Source organism: Chenopodium quinoa, unplaced genomic scaffold, assembly GCF_001683475.1.
Source record: "Chenopodium quinoa cultivar QQ74 unplaced genomic scaffold, ASM168347v1, whole genome shotgun sequence".
Lineage (NCBI taxonomy): Eukaryota > Viridiplantae > Streptophyta > Magnoliopsida > Caryophyllales > Amaranthaceae > Chenopodium > Chenopodium quinoa.
The window spans coordinates 812,024-835,003 of NW_018742523.1; the positions used below are offsets into that span (position 1 = coordinate 812,024).

General features: G+C 33.4%; 4 protein-coding genes across 10 annotated transcripts; 2 read left to right on the forward strand and 2 right to left on the reverse strand.

Annotated features, from left to right (window-relative positions):
- Positions 1–14,160: 14,160 nt before the first annotated feature.
- On the forward strand, positions 14,161–15,690 carry LOC110719950. Of its 5 annotated transcripts, none has more exons than XM_021898938.1 (6): positions 14,161–14,329; positions 14,420–14,792; positions 14,875–14,937; positions 15,059–15,127; positions 15,207–15,272; positions 15,350–15,690. In XM_021898938.1, the coding sequence occupies exons 1-6, from the start codon at positions 14,234–14,236 to the stop codon at positions 15,478–15,480; spliced, it is 798 nt and encodes a 265-aa protein (XP_021754630.1). In that variant the 5' UTR covers positions 14,161–14,233; the 3' UTR covers positions 15,481–15,690. The 5 variants fall into 5 exon arrangements, with proteins under 5 accessions (XP_021754630.1, XP_021754631.1, XP_021754632.1 ...); XM_021898939.1 differs by having other exon boundaries at positions 15,356–15,690; XM_021898940.1 differs by having other exon boundaries at positions 15,213–15,272.
- Positions 15,691–16,804: 1,114 nt separating this feature from the next.
- LOC110719917 lies at positions 16,805–17,560 on the forward strand. Of its 2 annotated transcripts, XM_021898901.1 has the most exons (3): positions 16,805–16,911; positions 17,026–17,226; positions 17,326–17,560. In XM_021898901.1, exons 1-3 carry the CDS (start codon positions 16,906–16,908, stop codon positions 17,437–17,439), a joined length of 321 nt encoding a protein of 106 aa, XP_021754593.1. In that variant the 5' UTR covers positions 16,805–16,905; the 3' UTR covers positions 17,440–17,560. The 2 variants fall into 2 exon arrangements, with proteins under 2 accessions (XP_021754593.1, XP_021754592.1); XM_021898900.1 differs by lacking the exon at positions 16,805–16,911 and having other exon boundaries at positions 16,921–17,226.
- Positions 17,561–17,922: 362 nt separating this feature from the next.
- Positions 17,923–19,492, reverse strand: LOC110719951. Of its 2 annotated transcripts, XM_021898943.1 has the most exons (3): positions 18,963–19,492; positions 18,796–18,885; positions 17,923–18,720 (listed from the first exon to the last, which is right to left on the reverse strand). In XM_021898943.1, exons 1-3 carry the CDS (start codon positions 19,467–19,469, stop codon positions 18,475–18,477), a joined length of 843 nt encoding a protein of 280 aa, XP_021754635.1. In that variant the 5' UTR covers positions 19,470–19,492; the 3' UTR covers positions 17,923–18,474. The 2 variants fall into 2 exon arrangements, with proteins under 2 accessions (XP_021754635.1, XP_021754636.1); XM_021898944.1 differs by lacking the exon at positions 18,796–18,885.
- Positions 19,493–19,522: 30 nt separating this feature from the next.
- LOC110719930 (protein FAR1-RELATED SEQUENCE 5-like) lies at positions 19,523–21,943 on the reverse strand. The gene is made up of 4 exons (XM_021898910.1): positions 21,844–21,943; positions 21,469–21,527; positions 20,253–21,319; positions 19,523–19,964 (listed from the first exon to the last, which is right to left on the reverse strand). The coding sequence occupies exons 1-4, from the start codon at positions 21,941–21,943 to the stop codon at positions 19,523–19,525; spliced, it is 1,668 nt and encodes a 555-aa protein (XP_021754602.1).
- Positions 21,944–22,980: the final 1,037 nt, after the last annotated feature.

Genomic DNA, 22,980 nt, shown 5'->3' on the forward strand with positions numbered 1-22,980 from the left:
CTGAATGGGAGATGTCCGTTGATTTGCCTTGAGAAGATCTGTTTAATATCGAAATACTACCACCATGGGAGATGTATTTTGACGGGGCTGCTCTTCTAGACGGCGCAGGAGCAGGGGTAGTCTTTATGTCGCCAAAAAAGCATGTTTTACCTTACTCATTGGTGTTAATTCAGTTGTGCTCAAACAACATGGCTGAGTACCAAGCTCTTATTATGGGTCTTTAAATGGAGGTTGAAATGGGAATTCAAGATCTTGATGTTTATGGAGATTCGCAAATCGTTATAAGTCAACTTTTAGGCGAATATGAAGTCAAGAAAGAGTATTCAATTCCTTATCACAAACATGCATCAAGATTGCTTGACAAGTTTGACATTGTCAAGCTAAGTCATGTTCCAAGGAGTGCCAACAAGATGGTTGACGCGCTTGCCAGTCTTACAGCAACTTTGGCACTGGGGGCAGAGGAAACCATGTTTGTGCCTGTTTGCAATCGTTGGGTAGTTGCACCTGAAGAATACGAAGTTGAAGATGACAAGGTCGAGGAGGTTGACATGATCACTGTTAGCCAAATTGACAAAGAAGACTAGCGTCAACCAATCATCAACTATTTGGATCACCAAAAGCTGCCTAATGATCCACGACATCAAATAGAAATCCGCCGTTGAGCATCTCGTTTTATTCTCTTCAAGGGACTCTTTATAGACGATCTTTTGACAAGCTATGGTCGAGATGTCTAGAAGATGAAGAGGCAGCCAAAACAATAGAGGAATTTCATTCAGAGATTTAAGGAGATCATCAATCTGGTCCTAAGCTTCATGATCGTATCAAAAGGGCAGGGTATTATTGGCCCTCAATGGTTCAAGATTGTATAGAGTTTGTTAAAAAAGTGTGAAGCATGTCAATTTCATGCAAACTTCATTCATCAACCTTTAGAACCACTACATCCAACTGTGACATCATGGCCATTCGAAGGATGGGGTCTTAACGTGGTTGGTCCGATCACACCAAAGTCATCTGGTGGTCACACTTATATACTGGCTGCCACTGATTACTTTTCTAAGTGGGCTGAAGTTATTCCCCTTCGTGAGGTGAAAAAAGAAAATGTTGTCGATTTCATTCGCACCCATATCATTTACAGGTATGGAATACCTCAGAGATGTGTCACTAACAATGGAAAGCCATTCGTCAACAACTTGATGGATAGCCTTTGCTAAAAGTTCAAGTTCACGCAGCATAAGTCATCCATGTACAATGCTCCTGCAAATGGTCTAGCTGAAGTATTTAACAACACGCTTTGTAATTTGCTAAGCAAGGTCGTTGCAAAGTCTAAGCGTGACTAGCATGAAAAGATAGGGGAAGAACTTTGGGCATATAGGACGACATAAAAGAATTCAACACAATCTACCCCATAATCGTTGGTGTATGGTGTTGAGGTTGTCCAGCCCTTAGAAGTTCAAATTCCATCACTAAGAATTGCCATTCAAGAGGGTTTAACTAGTTATGAAAATGACAAGCTTCGATTGGCTGAGCTTGAAGCACTTGATGAGAAAATATTACAAGCTCAACAAAAATTGCAATGCGATCAAGCTCGCATAACACACGCATTCAGGAAAAAGGTTCGACCTCGTTCTTTTCAAGTTGGAGACATGGTCCTGGCAGTGACAAGGCATATCATTACTTCTCGCAAAACTGGAAATAAGCTCACATCAAAATGGGATGGTCCTTATGTGGTACGAGAAGTCTACACTAATGGAGCATACAAAATTTTTGATGCTGAGGGATTACGCGTAGGTCCAATTAATGGCAAGTTTTTAAAGCGCTACTATTCATGAAGTGAAAGCCTTGTAAACTCTAAGTAAGAGAATAAACTGCTTACCAAAAAAAAAAAGCATTGTTTGAACTATGCTAGCTAAATCTCGCAAGATAACCCGTTTATTTAGCAAGTACATAGGCAGCTTGACAAAAAATAAATAAATAAATAAATCAATCAAGTGCAGCCACATCAAAAAAAAATCACCATCATTGTACTACTCCTGGCCCGCAAGAGTATAAACTGTGTACGACCAAACAAAAAAATAATTATCTATACTCCTGGCCCGCAAGAGTATAAACTGTGTACGGCGAAATAATAATGAAATAAATCCATATGATAGAATGAATAAAATATATGTTAAGATCAAAATAAAAAAATATCAAAAAAAAGTGTTGTTCAACTGCTAAACCATAAAAAAGGGGGGGGTAGTTTATTCTCAATCCATCCACTCAGAAGGTTTGAGCATTGACTGCTTGAAGTTGAAATTTCTATTGCTCCAATTGGACTATCTTATCAGCATTCAGCACAGGAGTTGCATGTAAGTCGTCCAAAATCTGCTTCGCAGCGTTCATTTGTTCTTCAATTGATGTGATAGGTCCTTTGCCAGCCACTAAGTCATTTGTTAGACGATTCTTCTCTTCACAAGCTTTCGTCAATTCAGCTTCAAGGTCTTCTACTCTTTTTGTGACAAAGGCATCTTGTTCCTTCAATTGCTCTTGTCTTTTCTGCTCATGAGCAAGGTTGGACTCCGCTTGCTTGAGAACCTCAGATTGAGCAAGTATGTATGTCTCTTGTTACTTGTTCAGATTGAGCAAGTATGTATCTTTGTCGTTTCGCTGCAGCCTCCTCCAAAGCAAGGTAGGATTTGACTGAACAAACATAAGACTCAACTTTACGCTTCAGCGGAGCCGGGTCACCCTTGAGGTTTTGTGACGATCATCTATAGCAAGCGTAAGCATACCGAGAACATCTTGACAAAACCCAAATTGTCTACCAAATCGATGAGGATCGTAAGGCTTTATGAAAATTTTTGAAAGGAATGGTGTCCTTCGAACAAATATACTATTCCATTAATGGGTTCAGAATTATTAGAAAGCTAATATATTCAGTAAGGTAAGTTGATCGGAATGCCTGGGTGGAGGCCGCTTCCGATCAGTAATATTAATGCATAATTGATCTTACAGCTTAATCTTGACTGAACCCTTCGGGTCACACCCAAGCAACTAACGAACCGAAGCGACAAATTAATCCAAAAGGAATTAATAAGTCAACCGAGTAATTAATATTTAGACGTCGGGAATTCGAGCTTAGAGCGTCGAAACCGAACGTCGGAAGTCGAGTCGAAAAATAGTAAAAGAGAGACGTGAAAATAATAATAAATCAACAAAGACCAAAATACCCCTAGCATCGGAACACCGAGTTCTAGGGGGTATAGCCAAGCTAGCAGCCCGCACCAAGTGCAGGGCTTGCTAGGAAGCTGCGGCTAGCTGCCCGCACCTAGTGCGTGGCATGCTAGCATGCTGCAGCTAGCAGCCCGCACTAGGTGCGCGGCATGCTAGCAGCAGCTCTCGGCAGCAGCAGCCCGCACGCAAGTGCATGGGGTGCCGGCCGAGAGAGTCAAGCAGCAGCCCGCATTTTGTGTTGCGGGGATGGCAGGGCCGAGAGAAGGGCAGCAGCAAATGGGAAGCCCACTTGGGTGCCTTGGTGCCGAAGTGGGAGTTGCCAAGTGGCGCAAGGTGAGGGAGAGAGTGGGGAGCAAGTTTGATCCCCCCTCCTCCAAATGGTCCTCACCTAACCTCTCACATGAGTTTGCCACTTGTTGATTTATTACTAGTTTGATTATTAATTTTATTTTAGCTTTAAAATAAAATGGAAAAATCAAATTCTCCCACATTGATGGGAGAGCTTTTCACACTCATGCATTTCCCTATAAATACCCAAGTTGGGGTATTGGGAAAAGCACTTGAGTAAAAGTTGAAAAAGGCATCACCATTGTGAAAACCTTTGAACTCATTAATTACTCGGGTTTTGGTCGGGCTTTGCTAACCCCAAGGCATTGGATCGTTTTCGGTGGTCGAGTTGTGGGTGGACTATCGTTGGAGGCCGTCGTAATTTCGAGGCTTGCTTTCGAAGTAAGAGCCCCTTCCGATTGGGCGAAGCATGCTCCAAAGGTAATCATTTTACCTTAATCTTGTGATTAATTTAATTATGTTTATGGTTTTATTTATTGCGAGTGCGGTCTTGTATTTAGGTTTGTTTCCGCGGTGAGTCGGACTCACCAAACCCCAACAGTGGTACCAGAGCCTCGCTCGTTTATTTTTAAAATCATAATATTTTTCAAGGTGTTTTTATGGCTTAATTTTTCTGGTATTAAGTTGCTAATTAGATTAGTAGCTCGTTTTATTTATTTTAACCTCGTATTAGAGATGTCTTCAGCCTCGAACCCAGATTTCGACCCAAATATAGTGAATTTTGGGTGGAAAAGGCGTTCAGGAAATGGTTTTTTCCTGCTAGGCCTCGATTTTTAGGTAAAAAACGACCAGAAATGCACTTTTCGAGGGATTTTTTGTTTTGATGAAAAATTTTCAGTCTTTCTAACCTTGAAAATTAATTGCATATTTATGGTGGTTATGTAATTGGTTTAATACATATTTTATATGCAATTTTAAACCTCTTTAGGCATGATTACTTGGTGGTAATTTGTGTTTGAAAGCTTGGTTTTTTTTCACATAATTGTAAACTAATTGCATTAAGTGTGAAATTGGTGTTCTTTGAGGCTTTCAAGTACTAAAGATTCAATCTTTAATTATGTTAAGTGATTGAAACTTTGAGTAACTAAATTCCATGAATTTTTGTTGAACTTTGTTGATTTAATCATTTTTTAGTTGATTGGAATCATAAAGTTTGAAACTTGTGGTAGAAATTTGTTTATCTTCATATTGGAAGATATACTTTTTCAAGGATTCATAAGTATTAAAGTTGGAATCTTTATTGAACTTATGTTCATTTTTCAACTCTCTTTTATTTTGTCAAAAACTCAAGATTAATTTAAATTAATTAAATTGATAGTGAGTAATTGCCCGCTTATTTTTGTTGCACCAAGTTAAACCAATTTTATTAAAGAATGGTTCTTGGATATAATTTTGGTTACATGCACTTGGATGATTTTTTATTTAAGTTAGACTTGTTTAAATTTTCAATTTTGCTCACGAAAATTAGTTCAAAAATTAAAATAGAATTAATAAATTGTCACGCGAAATTTGGGATTAAAATCCCAAGGCTATGGCACGCAAATCGAGGAAAAGCCTCCCTTAGCTAACCGGGCTGCATAGCAGCCCGCATGTGGCTGCCAAGGGCATGCTCGATGTGTGCGGCCATGTGCGTGGGGGTGTACGAGCGTTTAGTGCGTGTATGTGCTTGGTGTTTTGGTGTAAAGGGGCAAGCAGTCGTGGCCTTGTGTCTAGCACCTAGTAACCCGTAGCTAACGCTACTAGGGTGTACCTAGCTAGTGCTACGTGGGGTGGTGAAGGCACGTGCTCCAAGTTGTATAGTGCGGGGTTGTTAGACAACCTTGACTTTCATGTGGCACGTATATAGTGCGTGAACCACTTAAGTACGGTTGGCTTCGTGTTTGCTTATTTTGTTGTTTTAATTATTTTATTAATCTAATTTGGTTATTTTAATAAATTATGGAGGCTAGGCCTCGGTTTTTGAGCGGCATTGGCAAAATTTATTTTGACAAATGAAGTACAAATGCGCATAACCAACAAGACAAGATAGCAGCAGTATATGTTATTCCCCTTCTATTGTTGTCGGGAAGGCCTAACTACTCAAACATGGATAACTCTTCATTTGTCCACGCCGTAGGTACGTCTGTAACGTTCCGTCAAGGTCATGTGTAGATTGTGGAGGAGTCGAGAGATATCTTATCCTCTTTGGCGGTACGGCATAGCGAATTTTCTTCTGGTACCAAAATCTAATCCATTCTTTGGCTGGAACCTCCCTCCTTGAGCCCGATTCTTTGTAAAGGCAATGATAAGCAACAAACAAATGCTCACAAGCCTTCGAAATGTACCGTTTGTTGTCCTCATTTGTTGCTGTTAGGGTCGCAAAATGAGGGACAGTCTCATCATAAATTTCCCCATAAATGGGTAAGCCACCAAGTCTATGAAAATCCCACGGTGAAATGGACCATTCTCCTGCCATTGTATGGAGTGTGTTTGTGGTAGGGCACCAACTCGCACATAATGCTCGTAAAATATGCAAATTTTTGTCATACGAGTAAAGTGAGGCATAGACGGCATTGTAGATTGATGCGGATTTCAGATATTCCCTCGAGCCATAGATAACGTCCTTAGTCCACTCTCGATAGCCTAGGATGAATCATGATTCACCATACATCTTTAGAATAGCGGATCCCCATCTCACATACACTTCAATAATGGAACGACCCAATAAGGGAAGTAAGTTATCTGTTGCAGGTCTACTCTGAAGGGTGTCTTGGAGCTTGTAAACCTTTGTGGTGTCGGAGACATTAGCAATCTCAACAGACTTGTCACTGCGGAAATTTTGCTTATAAATACTTGTTTGCATGCCATTAGGCCGCCGCAATGATTGTCGAATTTGTAGACGCGTGCCAGTCTTGGGGTTGTCACCCTCTTGGTCGACGAGAAAAATATAGGATCGAGAACCTTCATTGAATTCCACTACGTGCACCTTGACCATGATCAAAGGCTGAAAAAAAATCGTTAGAGTGTTTGACATGGCACATGTATAATGAGTATGTCATGAAGGAAATCTCGTTTTGGAATTTCGAGTAGGCCAGTCTTAAGATGTGAAGTTCATAACGATTGGCATACATGACTTGACATCTCCGATAGGTTCATAACAAATAGTCCTGACCCATCGCGACATGGGCGACTCAAATCTTCAAGTTATCAAACTTGTCTTAAAGACGTCAAGATCATAACGACTGGCATACATGACTTGACGCCTCCGATGAGTTCATAACAAAGGGTCCTAACTCATCGTGACAAGGGCGACTTTATATATTCAAGTTATCAGCAAGGGCGAAGCTACATGGGGGCGGGTGGAGGCCCGACCCCCCATGGACCAATTTTGTGGCCTTTAATCTTAACTGCTGGCCCCTATAAGTTTTTCGAACAAATATTATCTTTGTTTCATATTATTTTCAATGATTTGACATAAAGTACAGAGAAAAAATGTCTAATCGTTGCAAATAATATGAAACAGACGTACTCCCTCCGTGTATTTAATGAGCGTTACAATTTGACCAAACACGCCGAGGTACAAGTTTGACCATTAATTTATGTAATTATATATTAGTAAAATTATAGAAAAGTTGATATTATGAAAGTATATATTATAGCGAATCTAACGATGTATTATACAATGACATTTGTTTTTTATATATTGGTAAAATAATCAAGTCAAAACCATTATGTGAATAATGAAAACAACAAAAACACTTACTAAAACACGGAGGGAGTAGTAATATTATTGTTATAACTTAAGTTGTATTTAACGATTGCCGCAGTGGTTTGAATACCATTGTTTGGGGTTTAATTACATCATAGGATCAGGCCCATTTTAACATTAATTTTTTTATTAAAGTTTTAGTCGGCCCCTATAGCTTTAAAATCCTGGCTTCGCCCCTGATTATCAGACCTGTCTTAAAGACGTCAAGATCATAACGACTGGCATACATGACTTGATGCCTTCAATGAGTTCATAACAAAGGGTCCTGACTCATCGCGACAAGGGCGACTTCAAATCTTCAAGTTATCAGACCTGTCTTAAAGACGTCAAGATCATAACGACTGGCATACATGACTTGACGTCGATGAGTTCATAACAAAGGGTCCTGACTCATCGCGACAAGGGCGACTTCAAATCTTCAAGTTATCCGGCCAGTCTTAAGATGTCAAGTTCATAAAGATTAGCATACATGACTTGACATCTCCGATGGGTTCATAACAAAGAGTCCTGACCCATCGCGACATGGGCGGCAACGTGTGGCTAACTTGCGAATCTGTCATATGCACAACACTACAAAAACAAATATACCTACATGCAAAAAAAAAAAGGGGGGGTATGATATACACAGGCAGTGACATAACAGTACAATTGTTCTTAAGATAGTGGGCATTAGTCGACAATTGTTATGCCAAAAGAATTGCATCAAATTGCAACAAGAGTCATGCAATAGCAAAATCACGCAACAAACAATTGATAATTATCGATTGATTATCACAAAGTCCCGGCATAAGACAAAATTACTTTTAGGAAAATATTGGAAAAGTCAATTGAGAATGCTTAATGAGCGTTAATGTATTTCTCCGTTAATGTGTTTGGTTTCGTGAAAATTCCTCAAAAAACTCAATTGCTCCAAACCCTTATGCTTTTATAGCTTCAAAATCATGGTTTATTATTCATGGTTGACCCATATTGATGGGAGTTGATTAATTAAAACAAGAAAAGCAAAAGTTAGGTAGAATTACCTATTATTGTTGACGGTTGATGTGCCACTGACTACTTGGATTGATTCCCGTTAAAAGCTGCAAATTTGACAGAGTAATTAAGCGGTACTTGTAATTTGTTATTTTTATACAAGTTTAATTACGTATTACTTACGTCTCGTCAAAAAATAATTACTGACGTAAAAAAAATAAATAAATAAGGGCGCAAATCTGGTGCTCTTTACCTTCGATATTGTTGGTGATTCTTGATGAAGAGCAGTAATGCAGGTAAGAACCAAAGTATGACTTTGTGTTCGTCAAAGTGAGTCTACCGTGATGAAGAAATAGAGAAGGGGTGAATTCCTAATTTATAAGTTGCGGTGAACAAAAATCTTTTAGGAGATCGAGACCTAGTACAATTAGGAGTCTAACCTTGGTGCTCAAGAATTCCAAAAATCAAACCTAGTACTTGAAAAAAAAAAGTACTAATGACTTCCAAGTCAATTAAAAGAGTCGAGATTTTGTCATGCCAAACACTTCAAATCGTGTATGTGACACAGTTTCGAGGGGGCAATTTGTAGACACTGAAATTTTATAAGTGTCATATACATTAAATTAAATAAATTAATTTGGGTTAAATCATGTTAATGATCCATTTTAATTATATTTGGGCCCACCCAAATAATTAATCCGAATTAATCAAATACAATTCATATTAGTATACACTACACCCTAGTGTAGGTACCATAACCTACACCCCCTACAAAACGCAGCGTTTGCGTTTTTCTCCTACCCCCAAAAACTACAGTAACTACCCCCACTCACCCCCACTAACCACAGTAAATTAGAAATAACTTCCCCTACCCCACATATATATTATTAAAAAAAAAACTATCCATTTCAAATTATTCTCTCTCTAAAAACCATCTTCTTCATTTCTCTAGAATTTCTCTCTCATCAACACCGTCGAATCGGAACAAAATTCTCTTCAAATTATTGCAAAATTGCTTCAAAACACTTCATAATAGCTTCAAATGTCTGATATTCGAGATGAAATTAAACAATCACAACAAAAAGAGTAAGTAATTTCGTTAGTTTTGTTCATTTTTTGAGATTGTAGTGCAATTTTATGTGTGAAACCTTAATTTTGTTCATTTTGTTGCGATTGTAGTGCGATTTTACAAAAAACCACTACAGAGAAGAACATGAAAGAAGAAACTGCAAAATCGGAGCAAAATGTATCTAAAGAGTAAGTAATTTTGTTCATTTTTTTTCGATGACAATTATAGTGCGATTTTATGTGTGAAACCTAATTTTTGTTCAATTTTTTGCAATTGTAGTATGATGTTGGAGAAGAATACTTCAGAGACGAGTAATTTGTTGAAAATTTCTGAAGAAATGTATGAACTCTAACTTTTGTAAAACCTAATTTGTTCATATTCTTGCGATGAAAATTATAGAGCGAATTTATTTGTAAAACCTAATTTTTGTTAAAAATTTTTGCGATTGTAGTAATTGTTCTAAGATTTTACTGAAAATAACTAAAACATTAACAATTTATTAAATAAAACATAGACGATGATGATGATGTACCTCTTCAGTCAAGAGTAGACAAATTGAAAAAAAAAACCGCCAAAATGATCCAATTGTAGATCCGGAACTTTTAAAAGTTATTGACAAGTCAATTGGTACGGATTTAACAATGTCTCCACTACCAAGGTAATTAGTCATTTACAGAATATATTATGTTCATGTCTAATATGCTAGTTGTATTTGATAAAAATTGGTTTTATCTTTGTTTAATATGTTATTTGTATATGATCATATTTGATACTCTTAATGTTCATTTATAGATATAGTTATGTTCATATATTTATATTTGTTCATATGAGTATTTATTGAGATTTAAAAACAAAAGTACATTTCATTGAAACATCATTGTATATGATCATATTTGATACTCATAATGTTCATTTATAGATATAATTATGATCATATATGTATATTTGTTCATTTGAGTATTCATTGAGATTTAAATAACAAATATACATTTCATTAAATCATCATGCACATATATAAATATGATAATAATCATTTCAGTGATATGCATTCAAACTAATGTCATGTAATTAATTTATAATGTAGTGATGTGCCATTTAGAGTGATACACTTGCTTCAATTTAGAGATGGGAAATCTGAACCATTAACTCTAAAGAAGGTTATAGAACAAAATGAATATGGTAATAGTTATGAAAGATACACTTTAAACAAGTAAGTTTATATGTATAAAATAATTGTTTTTACATTCAATTATTGTACATTGTATATATATACCAAACTTATAAGGTAATTCTTAAAATTTTAGTGAAAAAAAAAAAGGTTCGAGTGAAATTTGTTATGTCAAAATCAAGACCACCAGAGACAAATCAAACAATATGGTATAAAAGCTTTATACCAAAATAACTAATTATCTTCTTCATTGTATAAATTAGTTCATACTTTAATATCATATTATATAAAATAATTCTGTTTTTTTTAAGTGAACAAAGTGAGAACATTCCTGCTACTAATGCAACAACTAAGAGTGTGTCTGCTACACATAACACAACTGACAAAGAGAGTATGGATGAAAGGTATACTAATGATCAATTTTATATAAACAAATGTTCATTTTTATAACAGTATATTTTGTGTACAATTTATGTGCATTTTTTATTTAAAGTATTTCTTAATATTGATTTCAGCAAGCAAGAAGAAGTTCAACCAAAAGTGCAAAGCAATCCAGTAAAGAATAGTCTTGGCCAAAAGTAAGAAAACTTAAATGTTCAATTTAGATAGACTATATGTTCATTTGAAAATCAATACAAAAAAGTTTGCTCATGGGCAATAGTAATATAAGTTATAAGTTCATTTTTTTATTTACTAATCAAAATTGTAAATTCAAACATATTTTTAATGAAATATCAGAAAACCCAAAGATGATTCAAGAATAACAACATTAAAGGACAAGATGCAAGAAATACATTTAGACATAGAGAGAAACCCAAAGTATGTTTAAATTTTAATAATTGAATTAATTTAATCAATTAATGAATATATTTCAAAGTTATATAACAATATCATACATTTACAGGAAGTACAAAGAATCCACAATCAGAATTATGAGAAATCTCAAAAGAATGGAAAAGGCAAGCAAGGAAATCAGGAAAGGTAAATGATCATATTTATTGAATATTTTTGTTTAATAGTCATAAATATCAATTTTAACAATACTATTACTTTTGAAGGTGAAGCAAAAAAGAAAGAAAAAGGGCCAATAGAAGAGAAAACTGTGGAAAAAGGTAAAAATTTTAAAATGTACATTTTTATTACAAAAAATGTTCATATTGGAAAAGCATAATATTAAATATTCAATAAGATTAAAAAAATTAAATTTTAACTAAATAAATTTTAATAGAAGGACAAGAAGGAAAAAAAGGGACTGAAAAAGAGAAAAGCCCTAAAGACAAAACTGTGGAAGATGTCTTTCTAAAGACAACAAATGTAGAAGGTAAAAATTTATAAATGTACATTTTTATTACATAAAATGTTCATATTGGATCTACATAATATTGAATGTTCAATAAGATTAAAAAAATATATAAATATTAACTAATTAAATTTTCATAGAAGGACAAGAGGGAAAAAAAGAGCCTGAAAAGGAGAAAATCCCTAAAGAGAAAACAGTGGAAGATGAGTCTACAAAGACAACAGATCCGAAAGGTAAATAGTGGAAAATGTACATATTCATTATCTGAAATGTTCATTTATATTGTATATAGTAAACATTTGTCATCCAATTTAAATAAATGTTTATTTAATCTTTTATATTTGATCATTTCATATGCAGCACAAATTGCACCTGATTTTGTTCAAATTGAGGATGAAACTTATCTTCTAGATCAAGATGATGATAAAGTTTCCACAAAACTTAGTGAGGAGACAGCTCCATCATCACAAAAAAGTGATCAGTCAACCAAAATGAAAACAAGATACAAAATGGTTGCAAGGAAAAACAAAAACAAAAGCCTCGTTGTTGTGCCAAGTGGTAGAATTACAAGGAGCCAAGGTAATCATAATACTTTTCTGTTACACAATAAATATTACACTTTCAAATATACTAACATAAATTTTTTTAAAAACAATAGATGTTCTGTTAGATGAATCTGAAAAGGGAAGCCTGAAGAAGGATGTTGAACCTGCTAAAGAAACCGCAAAAATAGGACAGAAGAGAAGAATGTCAACAAGGAATTTTCCTATTCAAAAGGAAGCTGATGCACCACCTCCAGCACCTACTCCAATAAAAAAAATGGCAGGTGCTCCTGCTGAATATCCTCCAGACCAAGGCAAAAAGGGTAAATGTTCAACCTTAATGTATAGAATGATCATTTATGATGGTATATCATTAATGTTCAATTTCAATATATAGGTGGGAAAAAGAAAACTCCAGAAGAAGTGAAGAAAAATTCTAAGGTTGCTGGCAAAAGAAAAGCAGGTATATAATGATATATTATAAATGTTCAATTTCTATATATAGAATGATCACTTGAGAAAAAAATTTTGTTCATTATATCATTTGCTTACTGTACATTTTCAATACTTAAACAAAATTATATATTTAATTTTCAGATGTCAGTCCTGCCAAGAGAAATGCTGGAAAGAGAAAAAAAAATACAAGAAGTACCATCAGATGAACCCTCTCAAGATCCTACTGATGAAAGTTCTACTGACAGTGATGATGATAGTGAAGAGTCAGTTTATAGAGCAGAAGAAGAGCCTGTCAGTGAGGATGATTATGAGGTGGAGGAAGAGGAAGAAGTAAAGCCAAGGAAGAAACAGGCAAAGAAAGGGAATTCAGTGAAGGCAAAGGTTGAAAAGGAGGAGCAAAAGATGGTACTGTATGATGAAGGAAAGATTGAAGGTAGGAGAAAAAAGAAAATGAAAACTGAAATGGTTCAAGCAATAGAAACTGATGAAGTTGAGGAAATTCAGGAAGATGAATTTGAGGAAGAGAAATCTTCAAAGAGAGGAGGACATGTGAAGTTCATTGCATGGATAAAAAAGATGACACCTACCCAAAAACAACAAGTTGTTGATATAGGGTTAGGATCACTTCTTGACATTAGTTTACCTCAACTTGATCAAAAGTTCTGTAACTGGTTATTGGGAAGTTTTGAAGAAAATAGCCAGTGTTTTGAACTACCAAAGATTGAAAAAATAGAAATTGAGGTAGAGGATGTTAGGGTAGTTTATGGCTTGCCTACAGGAGAAATTCCAATTGTTGAGCCAAAGTCTGATAAAATTAGTGAGGAGTATGCAGAATTTCTGAAGAAATGGAGAAAATCATGGTCAGGAAAAACTCCATCAGTGAGTCAGGTATGATCAGTTTTAAATGTTCATTTTAAATACATTAAATGATCAAAATTATAAATGTTTTGTTCATTTTGTTTGCAGATTGTGAATGGATACATAAATGATAAATTCACCAACAACAGACCACCAAGTGAACATTTCATTACTAACTTTTTAGCAGTGGCTGTGAACTGCTTGATGAAATGTGTATCAAACAATCAATGCCATTTCAAATTTCTTTATTTTATGATGGACAAAGAAAACATAAAAAATTTGAACTGGTGTCAGTTTGTATATGACTCACTTATCAAATGTCATGTTGATTGGAGAAAGCAGCAAGGCAAGGGGTTCTACAAAGGCCTTCTTCAATTTCTGATGGTATATTCTTAGATACAAAATGTTCATTTAAATTTAAATAAATGCACTTTTTTTATTGTTTATGTTCTGTTACATGTTTTCTTTTTTCTTGTAGTTGTTCTATTTTGATAGAGTTCAAAGGTTAGACAAAAGGCCTCCAAGAACAATTCCTATCATATCTGCATGGAATAGAGACATGGTTCTTGAGAGGTTGAAGATTGAATTAGAATTGGGATTTGGGAGAGGGAAGATTCTACCAAGGATTGCTGCAGAAGTTGAAGAAAGTCCTAAGGTTATAAAATGATCACTTTTGTTAACATAAATGTTCATTTGTATAATCTGAAATGTTCAACTGCATAATTTTTAATATTCATTCATATAGGTTTTTATGGATGATTTTGTTTCCCTGGTAAAAACAACTTGTTCAAACCTGTCAAAGCTTTCTTCAAAATTGGTGAAGGCAAAGGATATCTTCCCTGGAAATGACTTGGTGAAAAAAGTTGATGAAGTTTTAGGAAAGGTGGCAGCTAGGGAACCATCAATTCTAAGCCAAGATGAAGAATTCTTTGGCAGTGAGGATTTCCTAAATGCACTTGCACAAGCTGAGAAGAATCTGATTCAAGGGTCTGAAAAGCAAACAACTGAGAAGCAAATGACTGGGAAGAAATTAACCAAAAAGGGAAAGGAAAAAGAACAAGAATATGACATCAGAAAAGCTTTCAGCTTGGGGTTGACTCCACCTTCTCCAGCCATTGGTAAATTCTAACTAAAAGAGACTATATATCCTAATTTTTATATGAAAAATTCTAAATTTGTGGTCTAAATTGTCCTAAACAGAAACAGGGCCCACCTCTTCAACACTTGGTGATATAATTGAACAACCAATAATTTCAACAAATGGTAATATGTTCATATATTTAATAATAATGTACATAAACTTAATTAGAAATGTTCATTTCTAATTATTATGTGTAAATACTATTAACTTAGTGTATCTCCAAAATGATGATTTATAATACAGCTGGAGAAAAGGATGTGGGTAAAACTTCAGCAGCTTCAGAACAAAGAATTGAAGAATTTTCTAGAACTGGTATAATGTTCAATTAAAAAGTGTAAAATGTTCATTTACAAACAAGAAATATTCATTATTAATTGTATTTTTTTGTTAGACGCAGCAACTGGTTCAAAATTTGATGCTGACACTAGGTCAGATAATGAAGGATTGCCTAGAACAGGTATAATGTTCAATTATAAATACTCAAATGTTCATTTACAAAGAAATAATATTATATCTAATTAAATTTTTTCTTAGATGCAGGATCTGGTTCAGTGGTTGATGCTGACCCTAGGTCAGATGGTGGTGAAAAAAGTGATGATCCAAAAAACACAGTTGGAGGTGGAAAACAAAACAAGGAAGATGTTTTTGAAAAAACAAAAAAATGATGAAAAAGTGGAGGGGTAAAATCTTGAAGACATGTCTTACTATTAGGGTTATGTAATTAGTAAGGATAAAATATCTAGATGGAACAATTTAACTTATGTGGTTGTAACTTGAAATTGGTGTTTCTCAAACTATTGTATGTGTGAACATTATTTTGTTGAATATGTAATATGAATGTGTGGTTTATGTTAAATCAATAGGTTTATGTTAAATCAATATCTTTCATTTTATGAATTGAAAATGATTCAGGGTGTTACATAAGAAGCTTTTATTTTATTAATATGTACTGACATTGTTTGACTTTTCAGTGAAAACAAGAAGATTGTTGCTTCATCCTCAAAAGTCACAAAAAGGTACATTATTTATATTAAGTAAATGTTCAAAAATAATAATGAACATTTTCATATACCTAAATGTACATTTGTGTTATGTAATATGACCAGGAATGATGATAAGAAAAAGTCAATTGCAGAAAAGAAGAAAAAAACTGAAAAGGAAAAGGTTGAAAGGTATAATTTCAAATTTATTTATATACACTCAAATGTTCATTTATGTTCCTCATAATTTTCTTAATTTAACAATATTTTATATTGAACAACAAGACCAAAACGCGAAAAGCAAACAATTCCTCCTGCTTTCCGATCTCCTTACTTGGTCAAGTACAAGGATCTGTTTAAAGATGAGAAAGCCATGAACCAAATTGCAGTAGACTTTGCTCTTGGTGGAAAAGATGAAAGGTAATTACTTACACTAATTAAACTTAAGGTTTTATATCTTTTATAAAAATATGTTCACATTCATATTATTAAATGTTCATAATGCAGTGCACTCTTATACTATGATGGCTTGAATCTCATCAATAGAAATGAAATGAAAACTCTTGGAGATGATGTTGAAGTGACAAATTGTGTCATAGATGGATGGACAAGGTTTCTTAATCATAAAAAGCCGAGAAACAAGATTTATTTCTCAACAGTGCTTCATGTTAGTCTTTCTTCTTTTTTTATATTATTGATTCTATTTTCCTATGATAAATAATTGCTAAAAATTCATTTAACTTCTATATATTTGTTTCTATTTCAACAGCACATTATGTGCACAAATAGAGTTTGTCGAGAAGGATCATCAATGAAGACAAGAATTAATGCCTTCATAGAAAGAATTGACAATGAACTGAAGTTGAATAAAATTGACAGCATTGTTGGATATTAACAGGTATTAATTCTTGTTTAATACAAATGTTCAATTACCTTCAATATATTGTCCAATAACATTATATAATTTGTTCAGGTCTTCTTCCCAGTATCAACTTCTCAACATTTTTTCTGTTGTGCGTCAATCATATAGAAGACAAAATTCATATAATTGACAATAGAAAACTACCAAAAAAGGTATCAGTCCAAGAAAAATATGAAGAACAACCAAAAATGATGGTGAGATAATATGTTCATTTATAGTTGGCTACATGATCAATTATATTTTATTAATTGTTCATGTCTTCATCACAATACAAACTTCTAAACAATTTTTACTCTTTTTTCTATCAGTTAAAAGGATTGGCAGAGTACATGAAACACCTTGGATATCAAGATGCAAAAAGAATTGAAGACTACACAGTTGTTTTGGAAAAGATGAAATGGCGTAGCAACAATGACTATACAAACTGTGGAGTTTACCTTATGAAGCATATGGAAACCTTCACTGCTGATCCTAATGAGAGCTGGATTTGTGATTTAAAACCAAACAATGTAAGAGTTATAAATGATCAATTATTTCAGATATAATATTCATTTATGAAACAGTAAAGATTGTTTAATTAAAATTTGACAATTCATTTTGTTCAACAGGTGGAACAAATTAGAAATCTAAGGCTCCAATACACAGCAGAACTGATGTTATTTGAAGAAAACACTGAATCAAGAGCAAATAGAAGGAAAGCTAGAAAATTTGCAACTTTGTAGTTTCAAATTCTTATTTACAACTATGTATATGTTCATTTCTTATATATGACTATTTTTTTTTTTTTAGAAATAGACTTATGGATTTTATTTTAATATTATTGTAATTGATATTTCATTTTAATCTTTGAATGAAAGTTTTTTATATTTTATTTTAATATTATTGTAATTGATATTTCATTTTGATCTTTGAATGAAATTTTTTTATAAGTTTTATAAATTTGATGTTGGTTCTTACTTTTGTTCATATACAAATGACTAAATAATCATTGATAAATGTAGAATTTTAAAACATATAAAATTCTAATGACTAAATAATCATTGATAAATGTATAATTTTTAAAAACATATAAAATTCTAATATAAAGTTCAAATATACTAAAAATAGTACTATATAAAATATAATATTTATGTCTTTTACATAATAGATTGAAAATTCAAAATTACAAAATAGTAATTAAATCAACATTACAAAAAAGTCTAATGTTTATAAAGTTCTGGAATACTAATTATTTATCTTTATTAGCCAAACGTTTAGCTACACTTGTATCAAAAAAGGCTAACAACCTATCATACTTAGAAGAAATCTTTTTAGAACCTAATTGAACATTTCTTGATTGAAGAATTGGAACACGAGCACCTTGATCATTTCTTTGAACTGTGGGAGGAGTAACTTGAACATTCTGAACACGAAATCCTTGATCATTTATTTGAACCGTAGGAGAAATAACTTGAACATTTGTTGATTGAACATTCCTGGAGTTGGATATGATCATTTCTGGATTGGTGTTTGAACAATTCTGAGTTTGATTTTGAACATTCCTGGGAACAGTAGGTTGAATAACAACAGGAGATTTTTTTGACGCACTAATATGAATTGGAACTCTTGGATTAATTTGAGAGAAAGTTTTAACACCAGAAGCACCTTTATTTGCACCAACATTAGAACGAGGTTGAACAGCAGAAACACCTTCAAGATTTAAATCCTTCGCCTTTAAAAAAATTAAATTGATCATTAATAAACCAGTATATGATCAGTTACAAACACTTATACAAACAAATATGGAAAAAAAACCTTAGCAATAGATGAAATATCAACATCAATAGATATGATAGATGAAAGAAAGCTTTCACAAGTAGCCTACAAAAAAATAAAAAATTAAATAAAATAAATTTATAATCAATAACAAACAAACATACCTGATCAAAATCATTGGAAATACTATGATTTGATTCCTTAGAAATAGAAGGAATTTCTTCTACAACAGCTGATTTTAAGCCGACCTATATTTTTAAATTATAAAAATCAATATTAATAAAATATAAATAAAATGTTTTTTTTGGCACATTTGAATTTACCTGAGCCCGTTTATTGCTCAAAACAATCAATTCAATGGGATCACTAATAGAATTAGCATAAGTAACAGCACAACCGTTCTCATCAAGTTCCTATTTAAAAAAAAAACATAAATGATCATTTACGAAAACTGAAATGATCAATTTGAAAATATGAAATGATCATATACCTGTACAACTGCTTGCCCTATACCCCTTTTGTAAGGAGTGTACAGAGACTTTTTCCTCTTGAAATTACCCTTTGCCTTGTTACACTGTTTCTCCAAGGTACTCTTAGGCCTTACATTCCTCTCACCTTTAGGCCTAGCTTTTGGAGGATTCTTGATCTCAAGATCAACAATTTCAACCTCTTTAACAGGTTCACTAAAGTCAATTACACCTGATACACTCTCAACCTTTTCTTTTAACAGATTGAAATAACACTCAACCTCTGCCCTTGCATTCAAAGAATTCTGACAACTTGTTATCAACTTAACAAACTTTCTGATTGTTTGTGACCTCCAAACACTAGTAGCCACAACATTTGTCCTCAAAGTAGGTTCTTCAATACCATGACTACACATGGCAGCCTTTTTCCATCGTTTCATTATATACTCTTGTGGAATATTACGCACACAATGCAAATGATATACTCGAAGAGAATGAGAACAAAGTAAACCAGTCTCACTAAAGTACATGCATGTGCAACAAATTGCATGTGTTTCCTTATTAAAAACAACTTCATGATTAATTATATCCTTCCAGGCCTCCAAAGAAGATATGAATATTCTGGAAAACGCAAACCATTATCAACATGATCATAAGCTATCCCCCAAATGAACTCCTCTTCAAAAAGAACATAAGCTTGAATAGTGTACAATGATCTTGCATGAACTAATATACCAATATCAGCAAAAGCTAGGTGCCTATTACCCCTCAGAGTATTGTAATCTCTTGCACCTTCCTTACTTCTCCACTCAGAAATGACATCAAGAAAAACATGATAAAAATCACATAAACCTTGAGTCTTATTAAGACGTTGTGAAACTGACTTATTAGTAGTTTCACTACGTTGAGAAGACAATATACCACCAGACCAATACTTCTTAGAATAAGCAGGACACCACATTTCCTTTATTTTATACAAATCACATAACCAGTCATCATTTTCACATTTGTATTTATCACACATCCTGTATAACAGAAATGATCATATATTAATTTAAAAATGAACAAAATATAAATTAAAATATGTACATTTGTATAAAGAATAATGATCATAAACAATATGGACACTAATAATATTATGATAACATACATAACAAAGTAAATTGTATGATCATATGTAGAACACTAAATGTTCATATATATATATCACATAATAATCAAATATATCACATAATAAAAATAAAAAATAAATACAAAAAACAATAATTTATCTTTTCCAGAAATATTCAAATTCAGCAGGAGTTTCACAATACTTCAAAAGATATCCAAACAAATCTGTAAAGCCTTCCAAAGCTCTCAATGCTCCAATGTGTTTCTTAGAATTTTGTTCAAGATGCCATACACATAAACGATGATGAACAGTTGAAGGAAAAATGTTTCTTATACCCGCTGCAATCGCTTGTGCTTGATCAGTCATAATTGTAATGGGACTTTTCCTCCCCATTGAGTGCAAAAATGTATCGAACAACCAATCAAAAGACTCGGTGCGCTCATTAAGAATAAAACCCATACCAAACATGACATTGTTACCATGATGGTTCATCCCAACAAATGGAGCACATATCATTCCATATTTATTAGTTCTATAAGTTGTATCAAAAACCAACAAATCTCCAAAGTAATGATAATCTCTCATCATCCTACCATCACGCCAAAAAAAACTAACTAAAGCACCACTATCATCTTGTTCAAAATCATAATAAAAATCTGTCTCATCCACATGTCTCTTGGCAAAATATTTAATCAATTGGTTACTATCACATCCTTCAATTTGGGCAGCTTTTTCAGATGACAATGCATTATAAGCATCAGAAGCAGTAAAACAAAGATTAGGAGATCCCCCAACCTCCTTCTTTAGAACCCTCAAAGAATCAGTAACTTTGACTCCACTCAATTTCATTGTTGAAATGAAAAGAAGCTGCTCTTTATTCACATCTCTTTGAGACCTTATCAAATGCCTTTTTTCAGGAGGAATCATAGCATGATTATGAACCATTTCATGTCTTGTACATGTATAGACCCCTAAATGATCAATATGAAACTGCACAAAAGCTAAACAACCAGTTCGATGATCCAACTTCTCATAAATCCTTTTATTCTTACACTTATTATCTTTGAATCCCTCATTACAACAAACAAATCTTTTCATCAAAAAAGAATCATCTCTTCTTCTCTTACTCTTCCCAATTCGAATACCAAAACCTTTCCTAAAAGCATATTCATTATACGCTTCGAAAGCTTCATCTTCAGATTTAAATTCTTTATCCTTTAATTCAGACTGTTCTGCTTCTAAATACATAATATCATCATTTTTTTTCCACTGCACAATATACAATTATAAATGATCATAAAGAGTTTCATGAATGAACAATAACAAATAAGTAAAGTGTTCAATATCAAAAAAGCACATGATCAATTGCAAAAAGAATTTCAGCACATAATATTTTGAACAATATTTTCATTATTTACCACTACACATAATATCGATATAAAAATGTAAAAATAAATGATCAAAAATGACTTTAAGACTGAACATAAACACATTAGTAAGAATGAATAAGAAAACATAAATGATTAATTGAAAGTATAATCTACAAAATATACAACAAAAACACACAATTCTAAAACACAGAGAAAACAACAAATGAAACAACAAATGAAGCAACATAATGTTCATACAAAGTATAACAATCCAAAAACGTTCATCATAATGTAATCAAAGTAGTAAATTAAAAAATCGAAAGTGAATAATAATACATCAATTAAGTTCAAATTAACAGAGCATTATAACAGAACAAATTAGAGATAATTAAAAATTGAAAAATTATGATCACAATTACTCACATTGTTGCACAAACGAATCAACGAAACGAAGTCCAGAAGGAAACACACGCTCGCAATCACGATCAAAATCAACGCAATCTCCAGATGCAGAATTCGCCATTGATGATCGGTAACAATTAACGAATTCGTTCAAAAAATCAAATGAAGAAGATGAATTAGCGAGAGAAAAATGTAGATAAAAAATGGAGGTTGATCAATTGAAGAGAGAGAAAAAATAGGGTTTAAAATCATATATATACATAAATTGAATAATAAGAAACAAAGGAAAAAGGAAAAAAAAAAAAGGAAAGAATCGCAAAACGACGTAGCATAGGGGGGGTGTAGGGTAAAATTTTCTATACAATTCAGGTTATAAATAAATCGAATGGGCCAAGTTAAAAGACTTCTAAGTCATAAAATGGGTCATACCCAAACCTACTAAGTCCACTCAAGGGGTTCTCATCTCCTATAAATACACCATTTCTCCATCAGTTGAAGGGATCCAGAAATCATTATTCCAAAAGCTCATAAAACTCAAACGGAATTCTCTCTGAAATAAGTCAACAAGCACATCAAACTCGTGCCGACTTGTTCAGATACACTCAAACACATTTGAACAGGACTAAGCTCCAAAGCCCTCGTTCAGGTGTATTCAAACAAAAGCCTTGAATACAGGTTGACATCATCAAATGTCACCCTGCATTCAAACTCAAGTCGACGTCATCAAACGTCAACCTACAGGTTTCACACACGTGTCATCGTCAAGCTGCGGAACAGAATCAGAGGACTTAGTTTATTTTATTATAAACTTTTTATACAGAGATTGTACCCAAAATTCACATATTAATATAAATTTATTTGTTACTTTATTTCCCGTCTTTATTTATTCAGACTCGAAATTTATGTAAATAGCAGCACTCGGTCGGTTTCTGTCAAGATCGGGGGACAAATGCCGATACTTTTTTTAAACTATAAAAAAGAAAGCTATGTTTGAGTGGACGGAGGAGGCAGAGGAAGCATTTGTACAGTTAAAAAGTCATCTACATACATTGCCTCAGCTCGTCAGTCCGCTCAAGGATGAGAAGTTGTACATCTATCTCACTATCTCAGAGCATTCCTTAAGTTTTGTTCTGCTTGTTGAACGGGACGACCACTAGA